General features: G+C 45.0%; 1 protein-coding gene across 2 annotated transcripts in view; it reads left to right on the top strand.

Moving 5' to 3' along the window:
* LOC139276034 (X-linked retinitis pigmentosa GTPase regulator-like) overlaps positions 1-21,361 on the top strand; it is a 215,056-nt gene that overhangs the window by 84,642 nt on the left and 109,053 nt on the right. For both annotated transcript variants that reach the window (XM_070893415.1, XM_070893417.1), the window contains 4 exons: positions 1,039-1,163; positions 3,972-4,154; positions 5,519-5,708; positions 10,270-10,382. In XM_070893415.1, coding sequence (XP_070749516.1) covers positions 1,039-1,163; positions 3,972-4,154; positions 5,519-5,708; positions 10,270-10,382 — 611 coding nt within the window. The remainder of the gene's footprint in view (positions 1-1,038; positions 1,164-3,971; positions 4,155-5,518; positions 5,709-10,269; positions 10,383-21,361) is intronic.

Here is a 21,361-nt window from a genome sequence, read left to right as displayed (position 1 = left end):
ACCACCCTTTCAGGCAGCGAGATCCCGTCCCCACCACCCTCTGGGTGAATTTTTTTTCCCTCATCTCCCCTCTAATCCTTCTACTAACTACTTTAAATCTATGCCCCCTGGTTATTGACCCCTCTGTTAAAGGAACTAGGTCTTTCCTATCCACTCTATCGAGGCCCCTGATAATTTTATATACCTCAATTAAATCTCTCCTCAGTCTCCTCTGTTCCAAAGAAAGCAACCCCAGCCAATCCAATCTATCCACATAGCTAAAATTATCCAGTCCTGGCAACATCCTCATAAATCTCCTCTGTACCCTCTCTCGTGCAATCACATCTTTCCTGTAATGTGGTGACCAGAACTGTACACAGTACTCAAGCTGTGGCCTAACTAGTGTTGTATACAGTTCTAGCACACCTTCCATGCTCTTATATTCTGTACCTAGGCTGATAAAGGAAAGCATTTTGTATGCTTTTTTCACCACCTTATTGACCTCTCCTACCTTTAAGGATCTATGGACATACACTCCAAGGTCCCTCTGTTCCTCCACACCTCTCCGTATCCTCCCATTTATTGTGTATTCTCTTGCCTTGTTGCACCTCCCCAAATGTATTACCTCACACTTCTCTGGATTGAGTTCCATTTTTCACTTTTCTGCCCAACTGACCAGTCCATCGATACCTTCCTGTAGTCACTGTCAACCACACGGCCAATTTTGTAACATCTGCAAACTTCTTTATCATGTCCCCTCTTATGTTCTTAGTCTTTGATTGTCTTTTTCAGTGAACAATTTAATTTACAGTATCAAAGATGCTCTGTTCAATCCTGGGCCATACTATATGATCAGATTTTGTGTGAAAAAGGGCACAATTTGGCTTCTAAGGAGTGAGGGAACACTTACAGAAGTGGTCATTGGCACTGAGCACAAATTAAATTTCTGGAATGCCCTCAAAACTTAACTGGCTGTGTCCGTCCACACACTTTGCTAAGATATAGTCCAGCAGACTTCTACAACTGTCAATCTTTTCATTGCTTATATCTTTTTGGTAGGTAATGGCCTTTTGTATACCTTCGGAGATGGGCGACATGGCAAGTTGGGACTTGGGGAAGAGAATTTTACCAATCAGTTCAAACCTACTCTTTGTTCCAGATTTTTGAAGTTTTCAGTGCAATCAGTAAGTATTTAAAAAATATTCTATGTTGTCACTAGGATTCAGTTAAATATAATTTTGAATGTGTAAAATGCCATACTATGTCCATATAAACTGTGAAGGATTTTGTATTTTCAAGCTTTAATTGTATATAGGGAGAGCAGTTTGAGCTGTGTAATATTGGGCCCAAGTTTCCACATGATTTGCGCCTGATTTTTAGGAGCAACTGGTGGAGAACGGACTATCTTAGAAATCGCAATTCTCCACATTTTTTTTTCTGCAGTTCTAGTCAGGTAGAACAGTTCTACTTTGGAACAGAATTTTTTCTTCAAAAGGGGGCGTGTCCGGCCACTGACGCCTGATTTCAAAGTTTCCACAGTGAAAACGTACTCCAAACTAAAGTAGAATGGAGCCAGTGAAGATTTTTGTAGAACTGAAAAAACCTGTTCTACACATGAAAAAATCAGGCGCAGGTTACAAATTAGGCGTCCAGAACGAGGTGGGGGGGGGGGGGGAAGGGAACTCATTAAATTCTACAATAAATCCTTATTTATACTTCTACAAATATTACACAAATAAATCCAACCTGAATAAACATTTATAAGCCAAGAAAAGATTAAATAAACCATCTTCCTACTGTGTGAAAGTGCTTCAGCCAGGGAGAATTCTGCAGCCGTTCGTGCCGCTGAGCGGGAGGAGGAGGGGGGGGGGGAAAAAGCCGTTCGTGCCGCTGAGCGGAGTGGGGGGGGAGGGAGGGAGGGAGGGGAGAGAGAGAGGAGAGAGGAGAGAGAGAGAGAGGGGGAGGGAGGGAGGGAGGGAGAGAGAGAGAGAGAGAGAGAGGGGGAGGGAGAGAGAGAGAGAGAGGGGGAGGGAGGGAGGGAGGGAGAGAGAGAGAGAGAGAGAGAGAGGGGGAGAGGGAGGGAGAGAGAGGGGAGGGAGGGAGAGAGGAGGGGGAGGGAGAGAGAGAGAGAGGGGAGGGAGAGAGAGAGAGGGGGAGAGGGAGAGAGAGAGAGGGGGAGGGAGGGAGAGAGAAAGAGGGGGAGGGAGAGAGAAAGAGGGGGAGGGAGGGAGAGAGGGGGGGAGGGAGAGAGAGGGGGAGGGAGGGAGAGAGGGGGGGAGGGGAGAGAGAGGGGGGGGGAGAGAGTGGGGGAGGGGGAGAGAGGAGGAGGGGGGGGGGAGGAGGGGAGGGAGGGGGGAGGCGGGAGAGGGAAGTCAGGTCGGATCCAGTCCGGGAGCGGGAGTCGGGTCCAGTGGAGCGCGGGTCGGGTTGGGTCCAGTCGGGGGGGGGAAGCGGGGAGTGGGAACAGGAGCGCGGGTCGGGTCAGTTGGGGGGGGGGCGGGGAGAGCGGGTGTCGGGTCTCGGGGGGGGGGGGGGGGGGGGGGAGCGGGAGCGGGTGTCGGGTCTGGTCCAGGGTGGGGAGCGGGTGTCGGGTCTGGTCCGGAGGCAGGGGGGAGCGGGTGTCGGGTCTGGGGGGCAGGAGCTGGCCGTGGGAGGAGCCTTATTCACGCAGCCCCAGTGAGGCCATTGGGCCAGGGCTAGGGGCTGCGTGCCTCGGGCCCCTCCCACACAGTTCGGCGCCTGGAGCTACTGCACTTGCGTGCCCACTGTAGCGCGCATGTGCAGAGGTCCCGGCACTGTTTTCAGCGCAGGGACCTGGTTCCGCCCCCCCCACAGCTCGTGCTGGCTGCGCCGAAGGCCAGAGGACCTACAGGTAGGTGGAGAATACCGAGGATTTTTTTAGGCGCCGTTTTAGGCGTGAAAAATGGGCGCCCAGCTCGGAGGGGCGCCCGTTTTTTTTCTTGTGGAAACTTGGGCCCATAGGGTTGAAGCTTTGTTGGTTGCAGCCCTATCTGTATGGGTGTGAGCAATTTGAGGTGATGAATTAAGTATCTCACACAATAATGTATGTTTATTTTCCTACAGTGTATTGGTACTAATGCAGTTAATAAACATGTTAACATTGTTACTTGTATCGCACTTCTTTATTCACCTTGTAGGCTATACAGTGTTGCCTCCTGCTGTCATATTTTCTCCTTCAGACAGGGGTTGAGTTGGACTTTAGTTTTCCATTACTGCCTGAAAAGGGGCACTGTGGGGTGTAACAGAGCATGCCATTGGATGGCGAGAAGTCCTGATTGATCTTTGCCCATATAGCGCACCTTTACATTTTTTGGTGGGGCTTGAATGTTCCTGGCCAAAATAGAGTAGAGCTTCAAAGCATATTGAAATTAGCAGGAGGTGACATCAGTTAGATGGCAATACAATTATGCGATGTTACTGAGTGGATTACACCAGTTATTCAATTCTCAGGTAACTTGCTATCCACAGATTATTGTTAAGGTTATCATTTCAGTTCAGAAGCATTTAAAGGATCATGCTGCTATCAACAGAATATTTGGAACTTTGTTTTTCTTGCTAAATACATTTTAGTTACTGTTTTGCACTCTTGTATCTGAAAGGTTTAGCATGAGTTTTTTGAAAGCTTCCTTTGGACTATAGGTGCTCTCTATATTTGGATTATTTAAAAGAAGAATCATAGGATACTCATAAAGCAACACCAAATAGTTGGAAGATTGCTCCCACCCGCTTATACCCTTCCAATCAAGGCACACATTCCTGGAATTGGCAGAGGAGTAATGCATGCAGAAGCTATGTTTCACCAGGAAATCAGTGACAGAGTTTTTATTTCCTGCTGCAAGATGATCTCCAGGGCAACCATGGCACTTCCTATGGCTGTAAAGGTCACTATAGCCCTTAACTTCAATAGAATTGTTTTCAATTTACCTACTGACCTAAGTACTACTACAGCTTTTCTTGACATTTTTTTGCAGGTTGCCTGTGGAGGATGTCACATGCTTGTACTTGCTGCACCCAGGCCAAAAGATTCAGAAAATGTTGTGATTGAGGAGGATGACATCAATGAGAACTATTTAATCGATACTTATTCTACAAAACCGGGCAATTCTAGCACATTACGACGAGCATTATCTGCACGTATTAGGCGTCGAGAGCGGGTATGTGCAGAAAATGCATTTATTACCCTACGAAATAAAAACTCCAGTTTTAAAACTTTTGTACTTTATTAGATAGTAGCACACTGATTTCCAGTTGAAAGGTCTATAACAAGGTGCCGTAGCCACAAGATTGCATGTGAGAAATTTAGAACGGAGGACAACAAAACATTCTTTTGAGTTGTAAGGCTTACGGGATTAGCGATTGAGGCAGAAACGATGTTAATATTCAAGATTATATTGGATAGGTGAATGAAGGAAAATGGGATGTAGGGATATGGGAACAAAATGGGTAAATGTGATTAGCACTATTTGCGGGCAGGGTAAACGGCGACATGGATTGGTTGGGCTGAATGGTCTGTTTCTGTGTTTGTATTTCTATGTTCTTGTATTTGTTTTGATTGTTTTAGCATCATTCTTGTTATGGCTCCGATGGTGCTCGCAGGCTTGGGGGCCGCTCAGCCTGCTGGGCCAGGCCGCCATGCTGTTCCTTCCGCTCCCCGACCTGCTCCAATGGTGCTCGCAGGTCGGGGGCGCAGCGAGAGATTGCAGAGGGATGTGATCGGGGCCCAAAAGAGGTGAGGGCCCAGGGGCAGCACGGGCCAGCCCACACAGCCATACATGTGCGCACGAGGTCCGTGCAGCAGAGCTGGTCTCCAGTCATCTTGGTTAATCCTTGCCACTGGACCAAGACCTAGCTCTGTCAAGCCCGTGTGGTGGCTGGTGTACAACAGCCACCACATGTTAAAAAAAACCCACGCACAGGCATCTTCCACCTTTCAAGATTTAGTTCGGGACCTGAAATTTTAGCTCCTTCATTGAAACACCTGTGAACTTTTTGACGTGGAAGCAAGTCATCCTCAATTCGAGGGACTGCCTATGATGATGATGATGATGTTATGGGTCAGTGCTATCCTCTTTCAGCGAGTGAGGTGAGGGGAGGTCACAGTTTGCTACTCGACTCCTTAACAGCTGTTTTGAATGAGAGTTTATATTGGCCAGTAGAGGGAATGCATTATGAGAGAGGTTGTCTCCCTGCTGAGTCTTGTCTCATACTGCCTTCCCTGCCAAGAATTAATGTTTACTATTGCGAGGCATTTCATCTAATAGCCTAAAGTCATGAAACTTAAACCCATAGAAGGTAGTGTAAATGTTAAGACTTGAAGTTGAACCTGGTAATAGGAATTCCAGTGTTTTACTACTAAAGGACCTGCGCTGTTAAATTTGGCAGTTTACCCAAATTTTGGTTTGCCGCTGGGGGAAATGAGCTAATTTGTTCATTAGTTTGCATATAGCAGCAATGTTCTGCAACTCTTGATTTTGATTATAATATACAGGACCTTATTTACTTGTAGTTTTGTTTTCAGGAAAGATCTCCAGATCAGCTTATTCAGATGGCACGCACACTACCTCCAATTGGAGCTAGTCTCCTTAATTCCTCTCTGCCCGTCATTTGTCAGACAATGCCTGGAGTGAAATTTGCTGAAGAAAACCTCATTGCCTCAAAGCGAGTTAGTGATATTCAAATCAGTGAAGAATCACCATCGTGCAACATAGGTAATGTACTAAATAAGTTAAATTTTCAATACATGAAATTGCGGGATTTTTAGAAGTGTTTTGGGAATCACATTCCGTTCCATTTGCTTAGTTCATATAGTGGTGTAATGCCAAAGCAATATCAATGGAAACAGGTTTTACTTATGTTTGCAATCAATATTTAAGCAGAAACATTCTTCCTGTAACCAGATGTTTAAATGTTGATATTTTTTTAAGTCTTAAAGTCCATTTTCAAACCAGTTATGCAATACTCCCTTCCAGGAGTCGGTGTTGTTCTGATTCACTAACAACATTCAGCAATCAATATATTATAATATTCTTCACACCACCAATAACACAGTATGACAAGTTGAAGATTCTTATTCATTTAAAATTGAATTAGATGAACTGCAAAACTAAACGATCAGTAAATGGAAAGGATAATGAAAGAAAACTGAGAAGATGTGGGTTCTGCCCAAGCCTGTCACAACCTGATATACCAGAAATCCACTTAATGTACAATTTAAAAACAATAGGCTCAAGTTTCGGCCTGAGTTGCTCCTATTTTTTTCGAGCAACTAGTTTAGAATGGAGCATCTTAGAAATTGCAATTCTCGGCATTTAGTTTGCTCCAGTTCTAGTGAGTTAGAATAGTTTCATTGTAGAACAGATTTTTATTTTCAAAAGGGGGCGTGTCCAGCCACTTATGCCTGTTTTGTAAGTTTAGGCAGCAAAAACTTACTCCAAACTAACTTGGAATGGAGTAAGTGTAGATTTTTGTACGCTCAGATAAACCTTGCTTACACTTGTAAATCAGGCGTAGAGAACGAGAGATGGGGGGGGGGAGTTTCCAAACATTAAACACTTCGCTTTTACAAATAAAGAGCCATCATCAATAATAAATGATAAATAAATCAATAAATCAACCAATAAAATTAAAAAATTAAAAATACAAAAAAATAAAAAATCAATCAATAAATAAAAAATTAAGTTTCTACTCACCGACCGCAGCACCGGGAGCCCTCCAACAGCGTGCTGGGACAGGGCCCCCCAATGTCTCTCTCTCTGTCAGTATCTCTCTCTCAGTGTTTCTGACAGCGAGGGGGAGGGGGGGGTTCCCCCAGGATCCCATATGCTTTTTTAACCGCTTTCTCAACCTGCCCTGCCACCTTCAACGATTTGCACATATACCTGTAGGTCGCTCTGTTCCTGCACCCCCTTTAGAATTGCACCTTTGATTGTATATTGCCCCTCCTCGCTCTTCCTACCAAAATGTATCACTTTGTACTTTTCTGCATGAAATTTGATCTGCCACATGTCTGCCCATTTCACTAGCCTGTCTATGTCTTCTTGAAGTATATCATTATATCATTATTCACTATACTTCCAAGTTTTGTGTCATCTGAAAATTTTGAAATTGTGCCCTGAAACCCAAGTCCATGTCATTAATATATATCAGGAAAAGCAGTAGTCGTAGTAGCAACCCCTCGGAACATCACTGTATACCGTCCTCCAGTCTGAAAAATAACTGGTCACCACTATTCTCTGTTTCCTGTCACTTAGCCAATTTTGTATCCATGCTGCCAATGTCCCTTTTATTCCATGGGCTTCAACTTTGCTGGCAAATCTATTATGTGGCACTTTATCAAACACCTTTTGGAAGTCCATGTGCACCACGTCAGCCGCATTGCCCTCATCAACCATCTCTTACCTCATCAAAAAACTCGATCAAGTTAGTTAAAAATGATTTGCCTTTAACAAATCCATACTGGCTTTCTTTAATTAATCTACACTTGTCCAAGTGACTCTTAATTTTGTCCCTGATTATCATTTCTAAAAGCTACCGAGCTTAAACTGACTGGCCTGTGGTCGCTGGATTTATCCTTACACCCTTTTTTGAACAAGGGTGTAACATTTGCAGTGCTCCAGTCCCCTAGCAGCACTCCTGTATCTAAGGAGGATCGGAAGGTTATGGCCAGTAATTCCTGGATTTCAACCTCGATTTCCATCTGCATCCAGGATGCATCCCATTCTGGTCCTGGTGACTTGGCTATTTTAAGTACAACCTGCCTTTCTGGTACCTCCTCTTTATCAATTTTTATCCTATTCAGTATCTCCACTACCTCTTCTTTCACTATGACTTTGGCAGCATCTTCTTCCTTGGTGAAGTCAGATGCAAAGTATTCATTTAGTACCTCAGCCATCCCCTCTGCTCCATGTGTAGGTCTCCTTTTTGGTTCCAAATCGACCCCACCTTTCCTCTTACTACTCGTTTACTATTTAGATGCCTATAGAAGACTTTTGAATTCCCTTTTATGTTAGCTGCCAATCTATTCTCATACTCTCTCTTTGACCATCTTATTTTCTTTTTCACTTCCCCTTTGAACTTTGTATATTCAGCCTGGTTCTCACTTGTATTCTCAACTTTACATCTGTCATACATGCTCTTTTTCTTCTTCATCTTACTCTCTATCTCTTTCATCATCCAGGGAGCTCTGAGTTTGGTTGCCCTACCTTTCCCCCTCGTGGGAACGTACCTCAACTGTACCAGCACCATCTCTTTTTAAAGGCAGCCCATTGTTCGATTGCAGTTTTGCATGCCAATTTTTGATTCCAATTTACCTGGGCCAAATCTGTTCTCAACCCACTGAAAGTGGCTTTCCTCCAATTAAGTTTTTTCACTCTAGGTTGCTCCTTGTTCTTTTCCATAGCTAATCTAAACCTTTTGATACTATGATCACTGTTCCCTCAATGTTCCCCTAGTGACACTTGCTCCAATTGACCCATCTCCTCCCCAGAACCAGATCCAGCAAAGGCTTCTTCCTCGTTGGCCCAGAAATGTACTTCGAGCAAGGGGAGGTTTGATGGAGGTATTCAAAATCATGAAGAGTTTTGATTGAGTAAATAAAGAGAAACTGTTTCCAGTGGCAGAAGGGTCAGTAGCCAGAAGACACAGATTTAAGGTTATTGACAAAAGAAACAGAGGCGACGTGAGGAAAAAAAGATTTATGCGGCGAGTTGTTGTGATCTGGAATGCGCTGCCTGAAAGGGGGGTCGAAGCAGAGTCAAGAATAACTTTCAAAAGGGAATTGGATAAATACTTGAAGGGGGAAAATTTGCAGGGCTATGGGGACAAAGCAGGAAAGTGGGACTCATTGGACAGCTCTTTCAGAGAACTCGCACAGAAACGAAGGGCTGAATGGCATTCTATGGGCTGAAAATTCGTAAAATACTGCTATCACTGGTTTTTCGCCAAAAAAACCGCTATGACTCCGCAATGATTTGCAAGCAGAAAATGCAGGAAAAAATGGTAAAAAAATCCACCTGACGGAAAAATCAGCATTGTGCGAAGATTCGCAACGCAAACCACGAATTTTCTGCAACTTTTCTCTGAGGCTGATACCTTGGGAGTTGGGCCTCGGGAGGGGGGAAAGCACAAAAAATATTTTTCCAAAAAATAAAAAATTGCAAAAAATTCACAAGACCCTTTTCTAGTGAATCGCTGCAAAAGAATTTAAAAATAAATTTTAACTTGCCTTTCTGGCAGGTTTTCATACCTACCGCCGTTTCCAAGGGCTGCACCGACTGTTTTTCCTCGGCGTTTTTCTTTAACGCTATCTGCAGGTCACCGCTATGGCCAAACTTGAGCGAAAGCGCTTTTTCCAGTCTTGCAAGCCAGCAGTCCATTCCCCAGCGGTATTTCAAAACCGCAGGCAGAAGACTTTATGGAATTTCCCGCCGCACGGTTTTCCATCCAAAACGGCGAAATACCACCACAAAACGCAGCGGAAGGTTGCTGAATTTCCAGCCCGATGATTCTATGAAAATGTTGCATATAAAACTAAAGAAAACAACTCTGTCTGTAAGACGAGGCCCATATAAGGGACTGGGGGAGAGGATTTTTTGCTGGACAGCAAGGTATTTGTCAGTGGGAGAATTTGCAGACTTGTTACAAGGATTTGACTTTGTGTCTTCTTCTCAGTTATGTCGTCTTCTTAGCCATCAAATCACATACAAATCTCAAACTAACGTGGATCATTTTACATGTCTCCGATCCACCCTGGACTTTTGTTTCGTGTTATATATTTGCGCATTCATAAAAAATGTCTGATAAGGTAGCAGATTAAATTAAGTACACGTGAGGTGATTGTGGTCATTCAGAACAGTAGGCTACAGTTTACATGTACATTATAATGTTAATGTTCTAAATTAAAGGAAAATGATTTGACCAGTCCCAGAACATACAATTTAAGGGATATCATTTTGAGGAAATAGAGGCAGGGTATAAGCAAAATAAAATCACTTCAAGTCAGTAAAATCAGATGATTTGAATCTGTATTGTACCATGAAATTGTAGTATCTTGACGGGCAGTTAATCCATTTTGATGCTGCAGGATTGATATGGTATGTGAATACGAAATTATCTCTCTTCTACTTCCAAATAACCAACACACCACAGCATTCTACCTTGGAACTTGGTCCTACATTTGTGCACACATGGAGTATACAGATGTACTTGTTTTGATTTATTTACTTCTTTCTTGATACTAAATATTAATCAAATTCAAACATTTGTTTTTAGCTCCAAGGGACAAAGAGATCAAATGTGCTCAGAAAAGCTCTGCTAAAGAGGAATCTGAAGAGGAGGAGGAAAATGACAAAGGCCTTGGTGACACAACTGATTTGTTGAACATGGTAAGGTGACCCCCTAGATACAGTAATGCAAGGATAAAGGTGCATAATTGATGCTTAAGAGTGCATTTTGGAAATCTGGTGGATAATTGGCAAATAAAGTTCAATATAGCGAGGTGGTTCATTTTGGTATGAGGAATAAGGAGGCCATTTATATCTTGAAAGGTAAGAAACTAAATGGGGTAGAGAAACAAATAAATCTGGGAATAAAGATAAATGAATTGCAAGTTGATAAGGCCAGAAAGTACTGGGTTTAATTTCTGGAGAAATAGAATATAAAAGCATGGAGATAATGTTAAATTTATATAGAACCTTGGTTCTATTGACCACACTTGGAGTTTTGTGTACAGTTCTGATCTCCAAACTGCAAAAAGAATATTGAAGTGCTGGAGAAAGTACAGAAACACGATTTACAAGAATGTTATCAGAATTTAGAATATGCAATGAATAAAAAAGATTGAGTATGCTGGGGCTGTTTTTTTAAAAAAAGTGGACAGTCAATAGAGGTTTTTTTAAATTATGAAGGTGTTTAATAGGGTGGACGTGGAGAAACTGTTTTCACTCATGGGTGAGTCCAGGGAGGATAAATATAAGATAATCACTAGTGGACCAAATAATAAATTTATTTACAGAGAGAGTGGTGCTAATGTGAAACTTGCTGCCTCATAAAGTGGTTGAAGCAGATAGCATTGACACAATCAAGGAGAGGCTTCATGTCTACATGCAGGAGCAGAGAATAGAGGGACAGGAAGAGGTAATTAGAATAGGAGGAGGCTCGTGTGGAGTATAAACACCAGCAGAGACCAATTGGGCTGAATATCCTATTTGTGTGCTGCAGATTCTATGTAATTATCTATATGGCCTGAAATGCTTTTGCACATGAAAAGCAATTCACATCCATGGTGGTCAGAGAGTGTGAATAGGTAGTTTGTGTGAAAGAACAATACATGTTAGTTGGAAATGAAAAATATGGAAATTTCAGTGCATATTAACACAAATCTTGATTAAAAGTTTGAGTCAGTGATTCTCCCAATGAGTGTGATTTCATCCAATGAGTAGCTGATCCTTACAGACCAGGATAGTCTTAAGTCCTGATGTCCGCTGATCTAACTGATCTGAGCAGGGTGGTTGAGGTGCTATAATTGGCCTGGGTTAGTTATGTAAAGTCCTTACTCTACTGCATGAAACCACACGAGGCACCTTCTAGGGACAAGGTCACTCTCTGACCTCAACTCTTTATTTACAGCACTCCACAAGTGATGACCCTGCGTGGGACCTCCCTTTATATACCTGGGAGATCAGGTAAGGAGTGTCCCTCACAAGTTCACCCCTTGTGGTCAAGGTGTGCATCTAGGTTGTGTGTATACAGTAATACAGTGGTGTTACATTGTGGTTACATACATGACATCACCTTCCCCACCAGCCCCCCCCCACCCCAAAGTCTTGTTGGGATCATAGGTTTAGTCTTTCAGGTGGTCTACGCTCCCTCGTGGAACGCCACAGTTGGGGCTCTGGTTGTTGGACACTGATGTGAGTGTCTGTCACCTGTGGTGATTCCGGCCTGTCCGGGCTTACCGCAGGGACTGTGCATTTTTCTGATTGCTCTTGTTGCTCGTTCACTGGCGGTGTGGTAAGCTCCATCTCATGGTCTTCTTCAGGTTCCTAAGTGTCGATGCTGAACCTTTTTTTAACTTGGTCCAGGTGCTTACGGCATATCTGACCATTGTTGAGTTTTACCACGAAGACCCTATTCCCCTCTCTGTCAAATACAGTACCCTCAAGCCATTTGGGCCCCTTGGCGTGATTGAGGACGAATACAGGATCATTTATTTCTATACATCTCCCCCTCGAATTGCAGTCATGGTACTCGTTTTGTGACTTGCGCTTGCACTCAACTATGTCGGTTAGGACTGAGTGAATGAGGGACAACCGAGTTTTGAGTGTCCGTTTCATTAGTAGCTCCGCGGTCGGGACTCCCATGAGCGAGTGCGGTCGGGATCTATAGGCCAGCAGGAGGCGCGATAAGCGGCATTGCAGGGAGGGTCCTTGAATCCTGAGCATACCTTGCTTAATGATTTGGACCGCACGTTCCGCCTGGCCATTGGAGGCCGGCTTGAACGGCGCAGTCCTGACGTGGTTGATGCCATTGCCCAACATAAACTCCCGGAATTCGTAGCTTGTGAAGCATGGGCCATTATCACTAACGAAGATGTCCGGCAAGCCATGGGTTGCAAAGATTGCACGTAGGCTTTCCACGGTGGTGGATGACGTACATGAATTCAGAATGATGCACTCAATCCATTTCGAGTATGCATCTACCACAATAAGGAATATCTTTCCCATGAACGGGCCCGCGTAGTCAACATGAATGCGTGACCATAGCCTGATGGGCCAGGGCCACGGGGCATTACCCAGCTGGGCACACGTCGTGCACCTGTGAAGACAGTGTTCCAGGTCTGAATCAATTCCAGGCCACCAAACGTGTGACCGGGCAATGGCCTTCATCAGCACAATGCCTGGGTGCTCGCTGTGGAGTTCCCTGATGAATGCCTCCCTGCCCTTCTGGGGCATAACTACCCAGCTGCCCCATAGTAGGCAGTCGGCCTGGATGGAGAGCTTATCCATCCGTCTGTGGAACGGTCTGATCTCCTCAGGGCATGCTCCGTGTGCGAGCGCCCAATCCCCATTCAGGACACATTTCTTAATCAGGGATAGGAGGGGATCTCTGTTTGTCCAGATTTTGATCTGGCGGGCTGTGATGGGGAAACCTGCGCTGTCAAAGGCATCGACAGCCATGACCATCTCGGCGCTTTGCTCCGCTGCCCCCTCGGTGGTGGCCAGTGGAAGCCTGCTGAGCGTGTCGGCGCAATTTTCAATGCCGGATGGAGTAGTCATAAGCAGCCAGCGTGAGAGCCCATCGCTGTATGCGGGTTGATGCATTAGCATTGACAGCCTTGCTGTCTGACAACAGGGATGTTAATGGCTTGTGGTCCGTCTCTAATTCGAACTTCCTACCAAAGAGTAACTGATGCATTTTTTTTTTTACACATGCGAGCACTTCTTTCTCGACCATCCCATATCCCCGTTCTGCTTGAGAGAGCGACCTGGAGGCATAAGCCACATGTTGTAGTTGACTCTCAGCATTGCCCTGCTGCAACACGCACCCAACCCCATAGGACGATGCATCACATGTCAGAACCAATTTTTTACAGGGATCGTACAGGGTCAACAACTTGTTTGAACAAAGTAGGTTTCGCGCCCGATCCAAAGCCCGTTCCTGACAGTCCCCCCAAAACCAATCGCAACCCTTACGCAGGAGCACATGTAGTGGCTCCAACAATGTGCTCAAGTTCGGCAGAAAGTTCCTGAAATAGTTCAACAGTCCCAGAAATGAACGCAACTCCGATGTGTTGCAGGGCCTGGATGCTCGTCGAATCGCCTCTGTTTTGGATTCGGTGGGCCGAATTTCATCTGCAGCAACCTTCCTGCCCAGAAACTCAACCTCAGGAGCTAAGAACACACATTTAGACTTCTTGAGTCGCAGGCCTACCCGGTCCAGTCGGCGTAGCACCTCCTCCAGGTTGTGGAGGTGTTCCTCGGTGTCTCGACCCGTGATGAGGATGTCGTCCTGGAATACGATCGTTCCAGGAATGGATTTAAGCAGGCTTTCCATGTTTCTTTGAAAGATTGCGGCCGCTGATCGAATGCCAAACGGGTACCTGTTATAAACGAACAGTCCCTTGTGCGTGGTGATGGTGGTCAGTAGTTTAGATTCTTTGGCCATTTCCTGGGTCATATAGGCTGATGTGAGGTCCAACTTGGTGAACAGCTTGCTGCCTGCCAACTTGGTGAAAAGGTCCTCCGCTCTCGGGAGCGTGTATTGATCTTGTAGGGACACCCGATTTATGGTGGCCTTGTAGTCGCCACAGAGCCATCCGCTTTTAGTACGGGAACAATGGGGCTCGCCCAGTCGCTGAATTCAACAGGCGAGATGATGCCCTCTCTCAACAGCCGGTCCAATTCACACTCGATCTTTTCCCGCATCACATATGGCACCACTCTGGCTTTGTGGTGCACTGGCCTGGCGTCCGGGGTGATGTGCATTACTACTTTGGTGCCTTCGAAAGTCCCGACGCCAGGTTGGAATAGTGAATCGAATTGTTGTAGGACTTGTGAGCATGAACTTCGCTCCACAGATGACATTGCATGAACATCCCCCCATTTCCAGTTCATCTTGACTAACCAGCTCTTCCCCAACAGTGCGGGACCATTACCCGGGACAATCCAGAGCGGCAACCGATTCACTAACCCGTTGTGTGTGATAGCCAATATTGTACTGCTTAGCACTGGAATGATTTCTTTAGTGTAAGTCCGTAATTGTGTCTCAATACGTTCTAATTTGGGTCTACTGGCTTTAAGTGGCCATAGCTTCTCAAATTGCTGAACGTCCATGAGTGACTAGCTGGCCCCAGTGTCCAGTTCCATGTGTACTGGGATGCCGTTTAATAAAACCCTCATCATCATTGGTGGCGTTTTGGTGTATGAACTGTGAATATTCGCCACATGGACCCGCTGAACCTCGGCGTCCATCGATTTGCCCCAAAAGTCATCCTGCCTCAAAGGACCCTCTTCTGGTCCATCCGCCTCATATATTAGTGTAGTTGCAGGCTTCCTGCACATTCGAGCTAAATGGCCACTGAGATTGCAGTTTCTGCAGATAAACTGTTGAAATCTGCAAGATCTGGCTGAGTGTTATCGCCCACACCTCCAGCATGAGTTAAAGTTTCCATTGTTGGGGACAAAGGGACTATGGCCAGGCATTCTGCGTTGACTGTCCCTTTGACTGCTCTTAAGTACCCTATTAATGGGTGTCAATGGCCCCATCCCGGGCCGCATTGTCCGCTGTGATGACGTAAATGTCCGTTCAGCCTGCCATTGTCTCTGTTGGAGTCCTACTTTGGGGTCTATTGCTGCCTGGGGAATGTCGGACTGCCCCTGCCAGCCTGCGGAGCTCTGAGTTGCATTGATGATGTTGACTCCCTAACCCTTCGCCACGTTAGAGGCAGAATTGCGCGCGTATATTATTTTCGTCTCTTCCTCCCCCGCCATGAAAGTTTGAGCTAACAACGCCGCCGCTTCCAAGGTCAAATCTTTGGTCTCGATTAATTTGCGGAAAATTCACGCACGACCGATGCCCTCGATAAAGAAGTCCCTTAGCATCTCCCTCCTGCAGGCGTCTGTGAACTTAGAGACTGGCCAAACGCCGGAGGTCCGCTATGAAGTCCGGTATGCTCTGTCCTTCACGACGTTGGTGGGTGTAGACTCCCTCAATAGCAAGAACATCCTTCCTCAGATTAGGAGACCAAAACTGAACAGAATATTCCAGATGAGGCCTCACGAAGGCCCTGTACAACAGCAGTAAGACCTCCTTGCTCCCATACTCAAATCCCCTAGCTATGAAGGCCAACATACCATTTGCCTTCTTCACCGCCTGCTGTACCTGTATGCCAACTTTCAATGACTGATGAACCATGACACCCAGGTCTCGTTGCACCTCCCCTTTTCCTAATCTGTCGCCATTCAGATAATATTCTGTCTTCGTGTTTTTGCCCCCAAAGTGGATAACCTCACATTTATCCACATTATACTGCATCTGCCATGCATTTGCCCACTCACCTAACCTGTCCAATCACCTTGCAGCCTCCTAGCATCCCCCTCACAGCTCACACCGCCACCCAGTTTAGTGTCATCTGCAAACTTGGAGATATTACACTCAATTCCTTCATCTAAATCATTGATGTATATTGTAAAGAGCTGGGGTCCCAGCACTGAGCCCTGCGGCACTCAACTAGTCACTGCCTGCCATTCTGAAAAGGACCCATTTATCCTGACTCTCTGCTTCCTGTCTGCCAACCAATTCTCTATCCATGTCAGTATATTACCCCCAATACCATGTGCTTTGATTTTGCACACCAATCTCTTGTGTGGCACCTTGTCAAAAGCCTTTTGAAAGTCCAAATACACCACATCCACTGGTTCTCCCTTGTCCACTCTTGCAGTTACATCCTGAAAAAATTCCAGAAGATTTGTCAAGCATGATTTCCCCTTCATAAATCCATGCTGACTTGGACCGATCCTTTCACTGCTTTCCAAATGAGCTGCTATTTCATCCTTAATAATTGATTCCAACATTTTCCCCACTACTGATGCCAGGCTAACCAGTCTATAATTCCCCATTTTCTCTCTCCCTCCCTTTTTAAAAAGTGGTGTTACATTAGCTACCCTCCAGTCCATGGAACTGATCCAGAGTCGATAGACTGTTGGAAAATGATCACCAATGCATCCACTATTTCTAGGGCCACTTCCTTAAGTACTCTGGGATGCAGCCTATCAGGCCCCGGGGATTTATCGGTCTTCAATCCCATCAATTTCCCGCCTGATAAGGATATCCTTCAGTTCCTCCTTCTCACTAGACCCTCGGTCCCCTAGTACTTCCGGAAGGTTATTTGTGTCTTCCTTCGTGAAGACAGAACCGAAGTATTTGTTCAATTGATGTGCCATTTCTTTGTTCCCCATTATAAATTCACCTGAATCCGACTGCAAGGGACCTACGTTTGTCTTCACTAATCTTTTTCTCTTCACATATCTATAGAAGCTTTTGCAGTCAGTTTTTATGTTCCCTGCAAGCTTCTTCTCATACTCTATTTTCCCCCTCCTAATTAAACCCTTTGTCCTCCTCTGCTGAATTCTAAATTTCTCCCAGTCCTCCGGTTTGTTGCTTTTTCTGGCCAATTTATATGCCTCTTCCTTGGCTTTAACACTATCCTTAATTTCCCTTGTTAGCCACGGTTGAGTCACTTTCCCCGTTTTATTTTTACTCCAGACAGGGATGTACAGTTGCTGAAGTTCATCCATGTGATCTTTAAATGTTTGCCATTGCCTACCCACCGTCAACCCTTTAAGTAACCCATTTGCCAGTGTATTCTAGCCAATTCACGCCTCAAACCATCGAAGTTACCTTTCCTTAAGTTCAGGACCCTAATTTCTGAATTAACTGTGTCACTCTCCATCTTAATAAAATATTCTACCATGTTATGGTCACTCTTACCCAAGGGACCTCGCACAACAAGATTGCTAATTTGTCCTTTCTTTCTCATTACACATCACCCAGTCTAGGATGGCCAGCTCCCTAGTTGGTTCCTCAGCATATTGGTCTAGAAAACCATCCCTAATACACTCCAGGAAATCCTCCTCCACCGTATTGCTACCAGTTTGGTTAGCCCAATCAATATGTAAATTAAAGTCACCCATGATAACTGCTGTACCTTTATTGCATGCATCCCTAATTTCTTGTTTGCTGCTGTCCCCAACCTCTACTACTGTTTGGTGATTTGTACACAACTCCCACTAGCGTTTTCTGCCTCTTGGTATTCCGTAGCTTCACCCATACCGATTCCACATCATCCAAGCTAATGTCCTTTCTTACTATTGCATTAATTTCCTCTTTAACCAGCAATGCCACACCGCCTCCTTTTCCTATCTGTCAATCCTTCCTAAACGTTGAATACCCCTGGGTGTTGAGTTCTCAGCCTTGGTCACCCTGGAGCCATGTCTCCGTGATGCCAATTACATCATACCCGTTAACTGCTATCTGCGCAGTTAATTCGTCCACCTTATTCCGAGTACTCCTCGCATTGAAGCACATAGCCTTCAGGCTTGTCTTTCTAACATATTTTGCCCCTTTAGAATTTTTCTGTAATGTGGCCCTTCTTGCTTTTTGCCTTAGGTTTCTCTGTCTGTGGTACAAGGGACCATTCAAGTGGGGGGAGTTAAAAAGAAACGTTGTAGTGATCGAGGACAGTATCATTGGGGAGATAGATACTGTTCTCTGCAGCCGAGAGCGTGAGTCCCGAAGGCTGTGTTGCCTGCCCGATGCCAAGGTTAAGGACAGCTCCTCAGAGCTGGAGAGGAACTTGGAATGGGAGAGGGAAGATCCAATTGTCGTGGTCCATGTGGGTACCAATGACATAGATAGGCCAAAGAAAGAGGTTCTGCTGAGGGAGTGTGAGAAGCTAGGGGCCAAATTAAAAAGCAGAACCACAAAGGTAATAATCTCTGGATTACTACCTGAGCCACGAGCAAATTTGCATAGGGTAAACAAGATCAGAGAGTTAAACACGTGGCTCAAAGACTAGTGTGGGAGAAATGGATTTTGGTTCGTTGACACTGGCACCAGTACTGGGGTAAGCGGGAGCTGTTCTGTTTGGATGGGCTCCACTTAGACCATGCTGGGACTGGGGTCCTGGTGAATCAAATAACTAGGGCTATAGAGAGGACTTTAAACTAATTAGTGGGGGGGAGGATTCAGGTGAGTGGAAAATTAAAAATTTAAGAGAATGGGGTCAAAGCAGGGAAAAATGGTAAAAAAACAAATTGAAAAGCTCTATCAATGCATGTAGCATTTGTAACAAAATAGATGATTGACGGCACAAATAGATACAAATGGGTATGATCTGATAGCCATTACAGAGACGTGGTTGCAAAGTGACCAGGACTGGAAACTAAATAGTCAGGGGTATTTGATAATTTGGAAGGACAGACAGAAAGGAAAAGGAGGTGGGGGTAGCATTGTTAATAAAGGATGCGATCAGTGTGTTAATGAGAAATTATATTGGCTCAGAAGATCAAGATGTTGAATCAATTTGGGTGGAGATAAGGAATAATAAGGGGGGATAGTCATTAGTGGATGTAGTCTATCGGCCCCCTAACAGTAGCTACACTGTTGGATGGAGGATAAATCAAGAAATAATGGAGGCTTGTAAAAAAACGAATGGCAATAATCATGGGTGATTTTAACCTTTATTGATTGGACAAATCAAATTGTCAGGGTAGCCTTGAGGAAGAGTTCATAGAGTGTATCCGGGATAGTTTCTTTGAACAGTACGTTGCGAAACCAACCAGGGAGCAGGCTATCTTAGATCTGGTGCTGTGTAATGAGGCAGGATTAATAAATTATCTCGTATAAAGGATCCTCTAGGAATGAGTGACCAAAACATGGTTGAATTTCAAATTCAGTTGGAGGGTGAGAAAGTTGGATCTCAAACCAGTGTCCTAAGCTTAAATAAAGGAGACTACAAAGGTATGAGGGCAGAGTTGGCTAAAATGGACTGGGAAAATAGATTAAAGTATGGAATGGTTGATGAGCAGTGGCAGACATTTAAGGAGATATTTCATAACTTGCAGCAAAAATGTATCCCAATGAGAAGGAAAGACTGTAAGAGAAGGGATAACCATCCGTGGCTAACTCTAATATCATCATAGCCCGTCCCTCGGAATCGAGGAAGACTTGCTTCCACTCTAAAAATGAGTCCTTAGGTGGCTGAACAGTCCAATACGAGAACCACAGTCCCTGTCACAGGTGGGACAGATAGTCGTTGAGGGAAAGGATGGGTGGGACTGGTTTGCCGCACGCTCTTTCCGCTGCCTGTGCTTGATTTCTATATGCTCTCGGCGACGAAACAAGGTGCTCAGCGCCCTCCCGGATGCACTTCCTCCACTTAGGGCGGTCTTTGGCCAGGGACACACAGGTGTCAGTGGGAGTGTTGCATTTTATCAGGGAGGCTTCGAGGGTGCACGTGTAATGTTTTCTCTGCCCACCTTTGGCTCGTTTGTCGTGAAGGCGTTCCAAGCAGAACGCTTGCTTTGGGAGTCTCCTGTCCGGCATGCGAACAATGTGGCCTGCCCAGCAGAGCTGATCAAGTGTGGTCAGTGCTTCAATGCTGGGGATGTTGGCCTGGTCAAGGACGCTAACGATGGTGCGTCTGTCCTCACGGGATTTGCAGAATCTTACGGAGACATCGTTGGTAGTATTTGTCCAGCGACTTGAGGTGTCTACTGTACATGGTCCATGTCTCTGAGCCATACAGGAGGGCGGGTATGACTACAGCCCTGTAGACCATGAGCTTGGTGGCAGATTTTAGGGCCTGGTCTGCGAACACTCTTTTCCTCAGGCGGCCGAAGGCCGCACTGGAGGCAGTGTTGAATCTTGTCGTCAATGTCTGCTCTTGTTGATAAGAGGCTCCCGAGGTATGGGAAATGGTCCACGTTGTCCAGAGCCGAACCATGGATCTTGATGACTGGGGGGCAGTTCTGTGCGGAAATAAGGGATGGTATCAAATTGAAAACCAGGGCATACAATGTGGCCAAGACTAGTGGGAGGCCACAGAATTGGGAAACTTTTAAAAGCCAGCAAAGAACGACTAAAAAATGATAGAGCGGCAAGATAGATTATGAGAGTAAACTAGCACAAAATATAAAAACAGATAGTAAGAGTTTCTACAAGTACATAAAAATGAAGAGAGTGGCTAAGGTAAATGTTGGTCCTTTAGAGGATGAGATTGGGGAATTAATAATGGAGAACAGGGAAATGGCAGAGATGCTGAACAAATATTTTGTATCGGTCTTCACGGTAGAAGACACTAAAAACATCCCAATAGTGGATAATCAAGGGTATATAGGGAGGGAGGAACTTAATACAATCACTATCACCAATAAAGATGCACTTGGTAATATAATGGGACTAAATGCAGCAAGTCCCCTGGACCTGATGACTTACATCTTAGGGTCTTAAAAGAAGTGGCTGCAGAGATAGCGGATGCAATGAAATGTTGTCTGGATTGGTCTGTTTAAGTGCAAGTACTGGAAGAGCATTCAAAGCAATGAAACAATGACGACACAACACAACCAAAGCAAAACAAATAAAGAAAACCTTTTTTTATAAATTTTAGCTTGGATTCTGGGGCGGTACTAGCGGATTGGAAAACCGCAAATGTAACGCCCCTATTTAAAAAAGGAGGCAGAAAAAGCAGGAAACTATAGACCAGTTAGCCTAACATCTGTCGTTAGGAAAATGTTGAAGTCCATTATTAAGGAAGCAGTAGCGGGACATTTGGAAAAGCATAATTCAATTAAGCAGAGTCAGC

Source organism: Pristiophorus japonicus, chromosome 11 (assembly GCF_044704955.1).
Source record: "Pristiophorus japonicus isolate sPriJap1 chromosome 11, sPriJap1.hap1, whole genome shotgun sequence".
Classification (NCBI taxonomy): Eukaryota; Metazoa; Chordata; class Chondrichthyes; family Pristiophoridae; genus Pristiophorus; species Pristiophorus japonicus.
Note: the sequence above shows the minus strand (reverse complement) of the source record. Positions and strands in the feature narration are given on the sequence as shown.